At 43.5% G+C, this 16,986-nt stretch overlaps 1 protein-coding gene across 1 annotated transcript in view; it reads left to right on the top strand.

Moving 5' to 3' along the window:
• Positions 1–14,685, top strand: part of FAM81A (family with sequence similarity 81 member A) — a 58,614-nt gene extending 43,929 nt beyond the window's left edge. Inside the window, exons 7-10 of the mRNA XM_090029539.1 lie at positions 8,628–8,734; positions 11,229–11,364; positions 11,786–11,981; positions 12,537–14,685. Coding sequence (XP_089885665.1) covers positions 8,628–8,734; positions 11,229–11,364; positions 11,786–11,981; positions 12,537–12,676 — 579 coding nt within the window. The 3' untranslated portion in view covers positions 12,677–14,685. The remainder of the gene's footprint in view (positions 1–8,627; positions 8,735–11,228; positions 11,365–11,785; positions 11,982–12,536) is intronic.
• Positions 14,686–16,986: the final 2,301 nt, after the last annotated feature.

Genomic DNA, 16,986 nt, shown 5'->3' with positions numbered 1-16,986 from the left:
CGCAACGCATGACCGGCAGCTCCCTCCGCTTCTAACCTGGCTGCTGCAATGCACTGTGCTGTTCCCAATACTAATCTACTCTCCTCAGGGGTCAGGAGGGTTTGGAGCATCATCTGGACATCAGCCCAAGTGGGTCGATGGGTTTGCCCAATGGATCGAAACAAGTCCCTCATCTTTTCAGGGTCTTCACGAAAAGAGGGGCTCTGATTCTTCCAATTGAATAGGTCTGAGGTACTAAATGGGGTGTAGACAAAAGTTGCATCGCCCCTTTCTCCGATAACCTCTCGCATCGGGCAGTTCAGCACCGTCTGTGATTCTACAATATTGCGCAATTTATAGCCCTTATTCCCCGATTCAGATGGGGCACTTGGCTGAGGCACTTGCTCTGAATCATTAGGTATATTTTGATACGCCGGTGGTTTCCCTGAGGGAGGGAGTGGTGGTGCAGAAGGACTGGGTCCTGAGGAGGTGTCTGATTCATCCTCGCTACCTATCGGGGTGACCGGAGAATGAGCCCGATACCCGGCTAATTCAGGATCCCCCCCTCCCTCATTAGACTCGGAGAGTACAGGCAGTCCCCCTCGGGTCTTTCCTTTAACAACCATCACGTGAGATTTTACTAAGCATTTCTTAATCCAAGGTGGCTGATCTCGGACAACTTCTAACCAACAGTCTATTTAAGGGAACTGATCCCAGTGTCCATCCTGCATAACTACCTCATGGACAGCTGTCACTTCTTTCACTACAAAGGATCCTTTCGGGGTCCAGTGGACCCCGAATGTTGGCCACTCGAGTTGACAAAACTTAATTAAATCATCCTTTTTCATTTTTACCCCATAATCTGCCTGCTTTGTAAATTTACTAAAGTTCCGTAAAACACAACCCAGAGGAGTACTTGAGTTGTCTACACGGGAGCTACCCGCACCCATTTTAATGCCCACAAAAGTGCGTCCAACGCACACCAAATGCCAGAAAGCATGCACCAAAAGATCCGAGTCAAAGACTGTCTGCAAAAGTGCATCCAACGCACACCAAATTCCTGGCCAAAAGAATCCCCGGAACAAAACTAAATCGAACAAGTCTCTTCCAGATCCAAAAACCAAATTGGGCAAGGGAATTCGTATACTCACTCAAGTATCCTAGAGATCTCGATCGGAATGCCAGAATGTGTGTCTGGCGTCTTCAGAAACCGAGAATTTTACACAGGTAGCCTTTAACCTCCCGGGTACCCTGACTCACGCCTCAAACCCCCGGGCAAGCCCGAAAAGGCGGCTCGGTGCGCACTCCCCGTGGCAGCAGAGACGATCTTGTCACTGGGTCCCAGGGTGGTCCAGGAGGCTCCTGTCTGGCTCGCCAAATTGTTGCACAAATTGTGGTTTGTTCCCTGGAGGCACGCAGAGATCACAGACACATAGACAGACATCAGTCGGCACTTAAGGGTTTATTTGCTTGCAAGCAAGGTCGGGGCGTAGACGTGCTCAAATCAGCTCCCGACGACTGATTGTGTTTGCAAGCGGCTTTTATGCTTCTCAAATCTCCTTAACGCGTGTGTAGATATAGAAGTTCTTGCAACTTACTCCCACATTATATGAACATACATGTAATTACACCATTATATACGTTGCATGTATAGTATAATTAGTTATTTGAGTAGGGGGGGCGGAGAGGTAAATATGTAACAGCTAATTAAGCATGCTCAGTACTACAAGAGTTCATCAAGAGTTCATTCCTTTAGGCTATGCAGTTAAATTCCAGTTTGAACTGGTTTCTGTAATCAGCATGTGAAAGTGTGAGGAGGAGAGAGATAGTCTTGGGCAGCGGCTTCCCTTATCAAGGACAAGATTCCAGCTGTGCAATTCTAACACACTGACCTGCATTTTTCCAAACTTAGTGTAAACACTGGTCATTCTTGCACCATGTTTTTGTTGCTGTGGTGTTAACAGCTTCAAAACTGACTAGCTCTGTCATTTTTCAGAGCTGCTAATAGCCAGTTTTGGGGCTGGTATTAGAAGCCTGGAAAATGAAAGGTGATAGTTTTATGATTGCTCTTAGGAGCCTTGAAAATGAGTAGAGTGAGTGCCTTAGCTTTAGTAAAGTTCAAGGCTTCTACAAGTAGTCCCGAATGTAGATAGTAGGTAAGAAACTGGGACTATGTTCCTACTGAATAAAATATCCTTAATCTTGAGGGAACAAAATCGACTGATTTCCTGTCCCTAAAATACTGCATACCTCAGATTTGAGTCATTCAATGCCTTACATAAGAAATCCTAGAAATGGCAGCAGGGCTCCACTGGGGCATCAGGGACATGCAGAGGCAAGTTTGTCTAGGCCAGGGATGTAAAACTTATCTGGCCCCATGGGCCAGGTAAATATTGTGGGCCTGTTCACAGACTGGGCCCAAATTTTGGTCCTGCCCCAACCACCACAGGGTTATACCCCATGGCCCCAGAGCCCCTGCCATGGAGCTGTGCTACACGGCCCTGAATCTCCTGTCACATGCAGCACATCCCCAGAGCTTCACACAATTACTCTGGGGCTGTGCTACTCTCAGCAACAGCTGCACTGCTCCGGGCTTTGTGTGGAGCCATCCAGCATGCTCCATATGCTGCACTCCACATCACTTCGGGACCCACAGGCAGCACTGGGCCCTATGTCTTTGACACCTCTGCTTTAAGTGATGCTCTCCTTGCATTTTGCACCAGCCATTTGGCTTTTGCCAGTGGCTTATCCTGGCATACCAGTTCCCTTCCATGGGTCAGGATGGAGTGGGGGAAGCTTCAAGTCTACATGTTGTAGTCTGTGCCCCCTTGACAGCAGGCCTGTGGGTGGGAGCCATAGTTTGTTTCTATGCTCAACATAGCCAAATAGGGACTACTCAGAATCTAGACTTATACCATATTTACCTGAATCCATGAGGATGCTGAATTTAAGATGACCCTCCAATAATTAGATTCTATACATGGGCAATTTATAAATTTGTTATTGGAGGGTCTTCTTAAATGCATACCCCTCCCCCTGCCCACTGCTGCAGTGGGGCAAACAGTGGCAGGGAGCGAAGGGCAGGGATTAGGTCACTGGATTCTCCTACAACATGACTTGCCCCCTGCTCAATTGCCTGCGCATTCTAGCACATGCTCCCCTGGGGTGCACAGGCACCACCCCTTGCATGCCTGCACCAGCTGGGCTCCCCACTATGCCTGTGCCCACCTGTGCTGTACACTGTACCCTCCACTACTTGTCCCCCCTACTTGCTCTTCCTCCCACCTGTCCCACTCCCCCTCTTGCAGTGCCTGCTGTCCTCACCTAGTACATGTGCTCCCCACAGCCTCTGACCCCTGATGTCTCCTCCCCTGCCACCACCTCACCCTCCCCTACCTTCCCACCCCACAACTCTTTACTGTCTGGCTTCAGCTCCTGCCCAACTCTGGCTCTGCTCCAGCATCATCATGCAGCAGCAGTTTTGGCAGTGGTAACTCTGGCCCCAGTCCTGGCCCTGGCTGCATGGCTGGGTTGGGGCTGGAGCAACTACATGTTCAGTGCTCTGGTATGGAGCAGGGCCAGAGCTGGGCTGAAGCTGAAGGGCAAGAGGCAGTAAGGGTTGGGGCCTATGGTAGGGGAAAGGCTGTAGTGGGAGTAGAGAGAGGGTCAGAGGTGGTGAGTTAGGGCAGGCAGGGGCTGTGGATCCAGCTCTGACCCTGACCCTCACCTGGAGTCAGTGTTGGAGCCTCAGCAACTGTCTGCTCCCTCATTTGTATTCAAATCCAGGGTTAGGAGTGTTTTTTCTCATGTTAAATGGTGGGGGGGGGGGGAGGGGGGTGAAGAACCTTATCCTGGATTTGAGTAAATCTGGTATGTGGTATGTGGGAAGTTAACATTTCTGTAAAACACATTAAATAATCCCATTGAATTAGCCATGAGTACTGTAGGTGTATTAGTCATAAAGGAAAATTGATCCCAAGACATTTCCAACAGCTGTATTTAAACCCAGATCAGAAAAATGCTCAACAAAGAAATTTTCCATGATTCAAGTAGGTTACATTTACAATTTGAAAACATGGAAAATCTATGTTCTATAACCTGTTACAGTGTCACTCTTCAAATTGCTGTAGTTGAATGCAAGCATTCCTACTGCATGCCATAAAAATTCGCACTGATCTAAAGCTTGGCACCCAAGAGCTGTCTAAAAGCCCATTAATATTTTGCTGGCAGCTTTTAAAACAATCTGTTCTGTATTTTTTGAATATCACAAATAAAGATATTGATTCCTTTAAGGTGCATTTTCTGCGCTTAATTAAAATGTGGTAGTAATTTATAAAATCAGGTATGTCACAGGTTAAGCAACTAAGAGAATCTAGTCATTTACTATTTTGGGAGGGAGGTATACATTTTTAAGCAGTAAATTGGAAAGATTGTTATGATACTGACTACTAGAACAGAGCTTCTTCGAGAAGCCACATTTTATTCTCAGTCTTTATGTGCAAGTATGATGGATGTCAATTAAATAAGAGTGTAACATGGCTTAATATGATTGAATTCAAATTGATAGGAATTAACTACATTCATCTGGGGATGGATCTGGTCTCTCCCCAGGCTTTATACATGGCTTTGAAGTACCCAATGGAATGAATACAGTGGTGGGAGGGACAAGGGCTTGTTCAGGAGCTCCTCACTCTATGTGAAAGGGACTCTGGGAAGGCTACATAGAGCTTTTGGGGATGGAGCTTTTGTGGTTTCATCTCTGAATGCCCAAATCCACTAGTTAGATTCCTCCTCTGTCTTTCTCCATTACTTTCATGAGAAATAAATATATTACTGGAAAAGGATTCTGGCTTCCCTTATCATAGAATCATAGGAAAAAAGGTATGGAAGGGACTTCATAAGGTTTTTACTTCATCTCCCTGTTCAGGGCTGGATCATCTCTGCATAAAGCATTCCAGACAAACTTTTGTCTAAGTTGCATGCCAAAATGTCCATTGATAGAGATTCCACAGCCTTTATAGGAATATGTTTTAATACTTAACCACTCCTTGAGTTAAAAAGTTCTTCCTAATATCTGACGTAAATCTCCCTTATTGCAATTTAAACCTGTTACATTTTGTCCTGTTCCCATTGAGCACAGACAACGTTGTTCTGATAACCAACCATTTTGTATTTGCAGACTGTTACCAAAGCCCCTGTAATCTCTTCTCTAGACTAAATAACCCCAGTTCTTTTGACCTTCCCTCAGATATTATGTTCTCAATATTTCTGATTTCTTTTTGTTGGTCTCCTCTTGGTCTCCTGCCAATTTGTTCACATTTTTTCTTGAAGTGTGGTGCCAAAAACTGGACATAATGCTTCAAGATGAGGTCTTCCCAGTGCTGAATAAAGATATTGAACAGTAGAAGATGTAGGACAGATCCCTGGGGAACCCCACTTGATATCTCTTTCCATGTTGACATTGAGCTGTTGATGACTTTGGATATGATTTCCCAATTAGTTATGCCCATAACTTACAGCTATTTTATGAAGCCCATATTTTCTTAAAGTCTAAGAGTGTTAGAATGTGTCAAAAGTCTTACACAAGCTCAGGTATATCACATCCACTCCTCCCCCTCCAAGTCACAGGTTGCTTAGGTGCTTAGAAATAGATTCCTTGGTGATGTGCATCAATATCTTTCAAGTTATCAGGATTAGACTGCCTATTCTCTAATTCCCTGCATCCTCCTTATTTCCTTTTTGAAAAGATAGGCACAATATTTGCAGTCTTCCAGGAGCTTCTTCCATGAGTTTTCAAAGATAATAACCAATGCCTCTGTACTTACCTCAGACAATTCCTCTGGGGTAAATATCATCCAGCAATGCTGATCTGAAAATATTTAGCTTATCTAAATAATTGCAAACTTTCTCTTTCCTTTCTTTAGAGTGAGCACCTCCTTCTCTGTCTTTGATGCTACCTACACTAATCATCATTCTACAAGATCTTTTTTTATGAAGACTGAAGCAAAAAAGCCTTAAAAACTTCAGCCTTTTCTGCATTCTTCATTCTTAGTTTCCTCTTTCCTTTTAGTAGGGACTTATGCTTGCCTTGTCTTCCTCTTTCTTCTAGCATATTTATACAATGTTTTTGTTGCCTTAATGTTCTTTGCTAGCTAAACCTCAGTTATATACCTTGCCACCCTTTAATTTTGTCTCTACAACACTGAAAGATTATTCTCCTCCTTGGTAGTATGGCCAAGGTTCCAATTTTTGTAAGGTTCATTTTGAAGTTTCAAGTAATTGAAGAACTCATGGATTTGCCAAGCAGGGTTACTGCTATGCTTCCTTCACACTGAGATAACTGCTATGCTTTTTAGCCTTCCTTCACACTGGGATAGCATACTTTGTGCCCATAATATTGTATCTTTAAGGAGCAACCACTTTTCCTGCAGTCCTTTTATCTTTAGGGTTGTGTCCAATGGTATCCTACCCACCAGTTATCTAAGTCTATTAAAATCTGCTTTTCTGAAGTTGAGTATTTGGAAAGCTGTTGTTCTAAAGCCATATCCCTACAGACTCAAGACTTATCTCTAGAATTTCTTATTGGTTATACAGTGGCATTATCTACAAAGTACTACATGGTATGTGAATTGGAAAAAATGGGTGTGTCTACACAAGACACTTTACTATGCAGTAGACTAATCTACTGTTCAGTAAAGCATCACTATGTAACCATGCACATCAGCTACTGTGCATGAAAATAGTCTGTGTGGTTTTCTATCATGTGTAAATATAGGTAGTGGATTACTGTGTATTAGCTAATGCTCAGTGGTTACATAGCTGACTAGGAGCAAATTGCTCCTGGTCTGCCCTAGAAGAACTGTCCCCTCCCCCAGGCACCTGCCTGCTTCCCAGCTTCTGCTCCAATTGGCCAGTTGCAGCTGGGACAATGTCCCTTGCCCATGCAGCTGCAGGCCCTGGCTCTAAGACTGGGACATTGTCACCTGCTCCAAGAAGCTGCCTGCTGATGGGACCAGCTCCAAGATCGGAGCCAAGATCTGAGATTGGATCTGTGGCTGGGATACTGTCCCTTACCTCTGGCAGCTCTGTCTGCTGCTGAGGCTGGCTCCAAGATTGGAGCCAGGATTTGAGATCAGAGCTGGCCCTGACAGTAGGCAGCTTCCTAGGGCAGGGGACAGTGTCCTAGCCCTGGCTCTGACCTCAGAGCCAGGGAAGGGGACAATGTCCCAGCCATGGCTCCAATCTTGGACCAGGGGTTGGGCAGCAGAAAAGCTCCCAGGGCAGAGGTGCAGGGTGGGAGGCAGCTGCCCCAGAGGTAGGACAGCTCTCCCCCACCCCCCAGCTCAAGTCTGACCCTGATGGTCCCTGCCAGCCCAGGCCTGGCCTAAAGCTCCCCCTGGCTGCCATATCGGAGCAGAGCAGGGCAGGAGTAGCCCTTCGCTGAACTGCCTGCATAGGGAGCACACGTAGATGTGCTCCCAGGGGAAGCCCAAGGAAAGCTTACTGGACAGTCTTTTACTGTGCAGTAAGCTTTCTGTACATTAATTGCATGTGTAGACATGCCTAATTAATCATACCATGTTGAGAATAATCAATATTGTCTATTAGAGGTTATTCCTCAATAATGCTCTATTATGTTTTCAGCAACAATATCCTGTATCCTGTAACACAATAATCAGATACAGAACAGTAAAGTTACATATACCTGATAAAGTGAGCTCTTGCTCATGAAAGCTTATTCATCTCTGATTCAGTTAGTTTATAATGTACATCTCTACCCTGTCTTCTGCCAGACTTCAGTCTAGTATGGCTAACTACCTTTCACAGTACATATACTTGACAGTCACCAATTAAACAGGATAAAAGGAATTTATTTTCAAATGGGAATGAATTGTAACTCTTGATAATGTTTTGCATGAATAGCTTATTTCTAGTATTTTGTCTCTAAAATGGTTTTATACGTAAACTCCTATAGAATGTTTCTCAATGCTAGCTGTGTCTACGTGAGACACTGACTGCGCAGTCATTTATTATTTGTATAAACAAATAATAAATGACTGCACAGTAAGTGGAGTTACTGCAACAGTAGCACCGCCAAATGGCTTTTTTGTGATGTTACTGTACAGTAGCCTTGCGTCAAATTTTCTGCCATGCAACATTATTGTTTAGTAGTCATGGGCTACTATGCAGTCAGCATCTCATGTAGACACAGCCACTGTTTTGTAAAAGAATCATACTGTTTATTTGTTCAGTACATGTACTATGTGCAGGTCAAAGGTATTAATCTTACTCCTCAGCAGAAGCTTTCTTATACATGCTTACATGTTACCTATTCCCCTGCCCCTGACAAGCACAAAAGAAGAGCAGATGCTTTCAGTGCAAGAAAATATGCAAAGCCAGGTTATTTTTGGCTGAGAGATCTCTGTCTGAGTAATGCTGCCACTCCTGTTTTGTGAAATCACGTATTTTTCTCTGTGAGGAATGTTTAAGAAAAAACTGAATAGAAAATGTGCAAGTTGATTAAATCTGTGGCCTGTCAACTCAAGCAGCATCTCTTTAAAATATTTATTCATTTCATATGTATTCATGTTCAAAACATACTTTGATGAAAGTGAGGAAAAAATAGTAAGCTCAGTATTCTGTTTCAGATTTCTCACCTTCTGAGTCGAGTAGAGCAGTCAATAATGCAGCAAGATGCAAAGCTTAAGTTTGCATACAAAGAAAGCAACCAGCAGCTCCACCTTCTGGACACAAAGTGGGTATTGGTCTTATGAGAAAATCATGTTACTTAAAAAAATCCAAGGATTAGGTCTTCGAATGCTTAGGGTGTTCTTACATATTAGCTTAAAGATGAGTTAAGGGCCCTTAAAACAGGAGTGTTCACACTTATGGCAGGGAAACACATGCTAAGAGCCCTTGGAGTGGCTTAGATATTATCCTTTTCCTTCAAGGATTACCAATCACTGGTTTTGGGCAGCTCGTGTTGCAGTCATATGCAGGGAAGAATGAGGATCCAGGGCAGAGTAGTTAGCCTCACCTAAGTCCCTGGAAAAATCACGGAGCATGTCCTCAAGGAATCAATTTCTAAGCACTTGGAGGAGAAGAAAGCAATCAGGAACAGTCAGCATTAATTCACCAAGGGCAAGTCATGCCTGACCAACCTGATTGCCTTCTATGATGAGGTGACTGGCTCTGATGACTGGATGCATGTGTATAGGTGTCCAATTAATCTGCAGAAGAGAAGACTGAGGGGGGATTTGGTAGCAGTCTTTAACTATCTGTAGGCTGGTTCCAAGGAGGATGGAGCTAGACTCTCCTCAGTGCTGGCAGACGACAGAACAAGGAGCAATGGTCTCAAGTTGCAGCAAGGGAAGTTTAGTTAGGGTTACCATATTTCCAATTTCAAAAAAGAGGACACCTGTTGGGGGGACACCTCACTCCCAATCCACAGCACCCTGGCCCTGCCAGTGCCCCTCACTCCCAACCTGCAGCCCCCCGTCCCTGCTGCTGCCCCTCACTCCTGACTTGCAGACCCCTGGCCCCTCCCTCCCGACCCACAGTCCCTCACCCCCATGGGCTATACTGGTGACCTTCAGTCCCAACCTGCATCCCCTCATCCCTGGTGCTGACCCTCACTCCTGACCCTCAATCCCTGTCCTTGCTGGTGCCCCTCACTCCCAACCCGCAGCCGCCTGGCACTACCAGTGCCCCTCACTACCAACTCATAGCCCCCAGTCCCCTTAGTGGCCCTCAGTCTCAACCCACAGCCCCCTGCTCCCCCCAACCCTACCGGGGGGGCCTCCAGCTGCCCCCACCCCAAATGGGCTGGAGTATGACAGCTCTGATTCGTGCAGGTGGTGGCAGAGTGAGTCCAGCTCTGGCATGGGTGGGAGGGAAGAGGAGGGGAGGCCTGTGGCACTGTCCCCCCATCCTCTTGCCTTAGGCTGGGGTTCCAGCACTGAATCAAGTAGCTTGGTCATGCTCCTCCTTCCCCACCAGGCATCATCTCCTGGTTGTCCTGTCCCTACAAGCATGGACACCAGCCTCTGTGCTGCTGGCTCAGCCATGTCACTCCCTGCTGCCCTCTAAGAGCCCCCATATCCTCTTGCCTCACTTGGGGGGCAGCTTCCTTCCCTCCACCCCTCCTACACTGCTGCAGCCTCAGTGCCTGAACAGCTTCTCGAAGTGCCACCAGGCACTCGCCCTGCCTCACACACCCATCCCACCCATACCCAGACAATCCCCAAGCCTTGGCCCTCTAGCTCCCACCTACTATAGACTTATATGCATCCAGCTACTCAGGCTGCTCCCACCACCCTGCCTGATTGCATGCCAGCCACATGCGTATGTGTACTCACTGACACATGGTGTCCCCCGCATCCAATCAGCCTCCCCTTGCTTACGCCAGCCCCAAGCAGCTCCTTGCTAGGGCAAGCTGGGAAATGCCAGGAAAAAGATAGCTGCTCAACAGAGCAAAATCCTGGACATTTGTTCAGTTTTCAAAATACTACCCAGAGTGAGATTGGTGGATCCAAAAATAGGACTTGTCCAGGAAAACCTGGACTTATGGTAACCCTAGATTTCAGTTGGATATTAGGAAAAAACTTTCTCACTAGGAGGGTGGTGAAGCAGTGAAATGGGTTACCTGGAGAGGTGGTGGACTCCCCATCTCTGGAGATTTTTAAGGCCCAGCTCATCAAATTCCTGGCTGGGATGATCTAGCTGGGGATGGTATTGCTTTGAGCAGGGGTTGGGTTGGATGATGTCCTGAGGTCCCTTCCAACCCTCTTATTCACGTGACTGAGTAGTCCAAAAAAGAGAAGCCACAGAGAAACTTTGCATAAGTGGATTGCTTACCAAATAGACACTGCATTCATTTATATAGATTCAAATCTTGATTTTGTAGTCCTTGTTTTGTCATTTAGGGACAGTAAAATGAATAGAATACCACACTTGTTTTCAAAATTGTGGTATACAGTTTCATGAAGAGTATGCATCATACATACTTAAATATTGTTATCATGTTTTGTAAAACTAGTATTACAGTCTCCCTTTTTAATTTTTTGGAACAGCTATATAGAAATCATATCTATTTTTCCTAGTTAGTTAAAAATTTTGCATGAATATGTTGTTAAATATGGTGTGAGGAAAATATGTTTTTTTATGATTATTGTCATCAGAATGCCACAGATCCTCTGATAACCTCTTTTATGTCTCCAGAGCTCCATGCTAATTTATTCTTTTCTTAGATTAAAAAATGCAGTTGAGGAATTGAGCACTCAGATTTTGTCCGCACGTACCTGGCTGGAACAGGAACATCAGCGGATTGAAAAAGATCTTTTACAGAAAATTGAACAGCTGTCATTGACCATTAAGGAAAACACTGTAGGTGTCTGTAATAAAATGTTTTGAAATTACTTCTAGGGAAGTATATGGAGGTCTTATTAATGATAAGAGAATGTTGTTATTAAAGTGGGATTTTCAAAAGTGCTAAATATTATCAGAATTCTGGTCTCATCACAAAAGTGACAAAATTTCTATTGACTAAGAGATTAAAAAAAAAATCCTTTAATATCAGGTACATTTGAACGTCACTTTTAAAATTACCAAAATTTTAGTTTCTAAAAATGTAATTTGTAATGATGACCAAGGTAATGCGAGAGTTTTTATTAACTGTTCATAATTTCTTAAACATCAGCAGTTTGCAGAGATGATGATAAGAGAGAATTTTTGCATGTCTAGGCGGATGACTAATATAATTTATTATCTGAAAGTAACTAATTATAATTATTTTCACTGAGCCCAGGAAATGAGTGAAAGTGCCATTGAGATGAAATTCAGCCAGCTCTCAGTGAAACTTGATAAAATAGAAGAAATCCAGAAAATAACTATGGAAGCACATGGAACAAAACAAACTGAAGATAAAATAAATGTTCGAATCAGCAAGCTTCAAAATGAAATTAATGAAGATATAAAAGAAATGAAAGCTGAAGTTAATGCTGGTAGGGCCACAGTTGTTGAATCCTTTACTGTGACTTGTGATTTAGTTTAATAATAATACTTTCCATTAAAGTATATTTCACTTGAAGATCTCAATATAGTTTGCAGGTTTTTGATCAGATTTATAATGGGCTATGCAATGGGTGCACAGATAAGATACATATTCAACAGCCATATCCACAAGTAACTACAGAAGAAAAGAATGGAACCCAATTAGTTCGAGAGTTTTTTTCCTTTGCATTATTTTATCTGTCTTTAGAAAAAAAAAGGGAACTCAGTAATTTGTTGGGAATAGCCAAGAAAAAAGGATATGTTTACATTTCTTTCAACACCCCCTGGCTCATGTAATCCGTAAAAGAATACAGTTTCATTGACTTCAATTTAGTCTCATCCATCTATACCAGCAGAAAGTCCTGTATCTTCATTAAAAACTTTTGGTGTCCTGGCAATGAAAATGTACTAAATGAACTGTTAAATTGTGATCTTGAAACAAAAATAGCTTTTGTCTAACTTCTAGGCTTAATAATAACACTAATTCAACTTCTGTCTACACATAGGCTTTGCAGCTATCTACGAGAGCATTGGGTCCCTGCGGCAGGTTTTAGAAGGTAAAATGAAACTTGACAAGGATGAACTACAGAAACAGATTCACCAAATGAAGCAGGAAATACCAGCATGGGGAGAATCAGGTCCATGACTGATTACAAACTTTTGTCTGAACAAAGGGCATGTACATGTCTAAATGACAGGCTGTAATCCCAATTCAAACTGTAATCTAAATTAAATGCATGTACCAAATGACATGAGCTTCTGTTCCACAGGTCTGTATCTTTACTGTAAGTGGCATACGCAAACTTTTGATAGCTAAATTGATAAATACTTCTTATTTACTAAAGCCGTGGATAGCCGTTGCATCACACCAGTTGTTTTCAGTGGAGTTGGTGGTGTAAAATGAGAGAAACGCATTGCTGAAGGTGGTGCCAAATTTGTTAAAGGAGTTTCAGTGCTGCCCTTGTTTTCACGGGCAGGTTTAGGGAATTACATTCTGAAATGTTGGCACTTTCTCGTATTGTTAATTCAAAGTTCTTTTTAAAATACCCAATGTAAGAAAAAAGAAATCCCCAAAGAGTAATATCACATATGAATGTTAAGTTCAACATCCAGCTAGATTTTGCTACATTTGAAGTCAATGGACAGTCTCTCTTTGGTTTCATTTGGAACAGAACTGGCTCCTAATTAACCATTTTTTTAAAAATCCAGATCCCATCAGAGAATAACATATTTACTTCATTTAAAAAATACTTTGTGTGTGTATGTGTGTCAACTAGATAGTGATTTTATAGTTATAGGCTAAAATTAATCTGTTTGAGCAACATAGGAAATTTAACATTTATGTTGTCCTTAGGTGTTGTGACATTTAAAATATTAAATAGATAAAAATGAGATGGGGTTAAAGATCTGTATGCAGTATTTTACTAATATCAGTTGTGTACTTGTGCCTTCTTTCTTTATGTCAGTAAAACTTGGAGGGTTTGATGTCAATTGAAAGAGTGATAATCCAAACAATTCTGGAAAATATCAGGTAAAAATAAGATGTATTGTATCATGAATTATCATCAAGTAGGAATTTTTATTACTGATGTTAAGACCACTGACCTTTCAAATTTAATTAATATATTTAGATTTCAATAACTTAGCATGCATAAGTAGATTCAAATTGGTAATGCGTTTACAGTATTTCCAAAGAATATTTTAATCTCTTAATGTACTTTACTGGTTCTTATTTGAATTTCCGTAATAAATTACACAATGAAAATCAGCACCAACATTGTGTAGTAATCTAGATGGAAAAATAAATATTTTATATATTCATTTGGGACCTAATCTGATTCCTGTTTCCTTCAAGTGGTACAGGATCAAGCATATATGGTCTCATCCAGTACTACTCATTGAAGTTAGTATGAGCCTTGGCATTATCTTAAGCAGGTTTTTGCTTAGGTCCATATTGTCAAATGCTTTTTCTATTTAATAGTCTGTGGTAAACCCTTGTGATTTGTCAGGAACAAGGGTTTGGCCCACATAGTTCTAGGGGTTAGGGCCCCAATCCTGCAAAAACTTACCCTCTTTGACTTCATTAGACAATCAGAAGGCAGGATAGGTATGCACCTTTAGCGACTATTTATAAAGTTTATAGACTATTCATTAGACAATATCATGTATAAAATAAAGTAAATGTATACGTCTTGACAGGATCAAGGCCTATGTTTGCATTCACTGCCAATATAGCCAAACAAATGTTTAACATATTGTTGAGCAGAGCTTAAGATTTTGCAGCTTCAATTTCCGATACTAATAGCAAATGTGACTCTAAGTTCTACTTCGTATCATTCAGCTGGCCTCAGGCTGCGAAGTGTAATTAAAATGGCAGCTAGAGATAAGAGCTCGGTACTTTCAAAGAAGATGGTGAAACATATACAGGTATTTCTTAAAAGTTGTTTTGAAAATTCCTTTTTCTTGATGTCTGTCTTCTTAACTAGTAAACATTTAGCCATGTATGGTGGAGAAGAAAGTACTGGTGTTTTGTAAAAACAAAAACCCAAAATATTTTTCTTCTGTAATGGCAAATCTGTAACAAAGAGATTACAGAAAATGAACAAGCATACAGGAAGTCAGAGAAACAATTTATATATGATTTTAATAAAAATGTTTCTCTTGTAATGACTTGTGTTATTCATCCCGAATATAAAGTAATGTAAGAAACACTAGCTGGGTACTTCCTTTTAATCTTTTGAAAACAACTTCTTGTCTAACTCTGAATAAAAATGCGTTTGTCAGGTCAAAAATCATATATTTCTAAAATAATAGCAATATCTGTATTATATTAGATCATTGTAGCTCCACTTGAAAGATGCAATGCCAGGTGGAGGATGTGAATTACAGAAAGGGGCTGTGGGTGGGTGGGGGGAGATATGCAGGCATGTGGTTGGAAGTAACAGAGGGATAGAAGGAGGTATTTGACCTTCTTCTGCACATATGGAGGTAAAGCCCTTCCACCTTCCTTTCTTCTGTGATAGCTCTTAACGTGACCAGTTATGGGAGCAGCTTGTTACAGGGTGTGAAAGAGCCCCGGCCCCAGACAGCCCCGGGACTAGCAGGGCCAGTCCAAGCGTGCCCGGAAAGTGTTGGCAGCGGCGGGACGTGGGGCGCGATAGCAGCGGCGCAGCCGAACTTGGGGCGAGAGCGCGCCCCAGTCGCCGAGTGGGTTCGGCTCGGACTGCGAGCCCCCCGCGGCGCCTCGAGGCAGGAGGCCTAATTACCTTCCCCAGGTGTGTGCGGGGGCCGGCAGGCACTAAAGTGGCGCTGGCGCGGAGAAGAGGAGAACTGGAAGAGCCGGGGAGGAGGCGGAGCCACGGCGGAAGTTTGGAGCGGCAGAGGACTGCAGACCCGTGCCCAGCGAGAGTGTTCTGGGGCAAGGCCACGAGGGGCAAAGGGCCCCGAAGGCATTGACAGGATTGAGAAGGCTGGGGAGAGCTCCCCGCCCCAGCACCTGCCGGCTCGGCCGGTAGCGGGTAGCGGCCGTTGGCGGTCCTTGGCCGCAAGGTTCGACCACGGCCGGCAGACCCCGGTGGGGGCGTTAACTTTGAGTTTCCTTTGAGGAGTTGTCCCTCACCTCATCAGAGGGGGGAAAACATTGGACAGCTTGGACTGACCTACGGAGGCCCGGGCAAGGGTGTAGGGGAGGAAGAAGCCCTCAGGGACCCTGGACTAGACCCGACGGGTGGTCCTGCTTCTGGATGTGCGCGCGCCAGCTTAATTCACTGAACTGAGGAACATCAAAGTCGTGGCAGGCGGACCTGGCGTGAGCGCACCCGGAGCAGGGCTACATCCGGAAATTGCATAAGACCAGTATCCGCGGACACCCAGACGAGCACTATCGCGGTCGGACGCGCGGACACAGGGTTACAGGTTCAGGCACTGGTCTATTAATCCAAGCTTCTCTGTCCTGCTCAGTTGTAACAACACATACAGTCCAGTCTCACAGAACATACAACATGCACCGTTTTTAAGCCTAAGCAGGATGTAGATAATGGTTAGTGGGCATGTTGCGAGGGATATCCAAGTGGGTTGGGGTGGAGGAAGAGTGGAGGAAGAACAGGCTAGAAAAGTTAGCAGGAGAGAAAGAAAGAATGGACATAAGTAATGCCACTGTGCTGGAGTATATGTACAGGAGACGTGGAAGAGGAATCCACTTGCAGATGTAGCACAAGAAGGGTTTAAAGCCAAACCAGGAGCTATTGACTAAGCTAGAAACACCTTGTACAGAAAGAACATACCACTTTAATTTACATGTCACCAGAGGCATAACAGAGCAGCTCCGCCTTCTGGGCAGTGGTGGTGCACAGCTGCAGTGGTGGCTATTTTTGCACCCTCCTTCCCTGCCACTCAAAAACAGCACCCAAGGCTGCTACCCCAGATATGGCTTTCCTCAGTTATGCTATTGCATGTCACTATGCGTGTCCTAGATTTGTCTTTTGCATTTCACTCGGCTTGAACAATAGACAAGAATGAGATGAGATAAGATTCATTTTCCCTTCAGTCACTTTCCCTTTCTGGTGTGCATGTGGTAGCAAGTGCTGGCTTGTTTCATATGCTACTGAGGAGTTTCAAAACAGGGTTTTAGCACACATCTTGGAGACTTTTAAAATGAAGTATCTGCTGCTCTGAAAATATTAAGTAATTTATTTCCCTGAAACAAATACACAAGACCGAGGGACATTTTAATTGATAACAGGTTTTTATAAAAAACTTGTTTTGCAAAACTAAAATTTGGTTCAAATTGGACTGACAGAAATTCTGTAAAACTAAGAGGAAAGTTTTCAGGTGTTCATGAAGCAGAGCAACCTCCCCTGATGTTTAGTTTCATATTGCCATCTTGTGGTCATTTCATTCTGAAGGCAGGGTAGATTTGCACCTTATAAACTAACCAAAGTAGATAGATAGCACAAG

The sequence above is a fragment of the Crocodylus siamensis genome, chromosome 15 (genome assembly GCF_052110815.1).
Source record: "Crocodylus siamensis isolate JL-2025a chromosome 15, ASM5211081v1, whole genome shotgun sequence".
Lineage (NCBI taxonomy): Eukaryota > Metazoa > Chordata > Crocodylia > Crocodylidae > Crocodylus > Crocodylus siamensis.
Note: the sequence above shows the minus strand (reverse complement) of the source record. Positions and strands in the feature narration are given on the sequence as shown.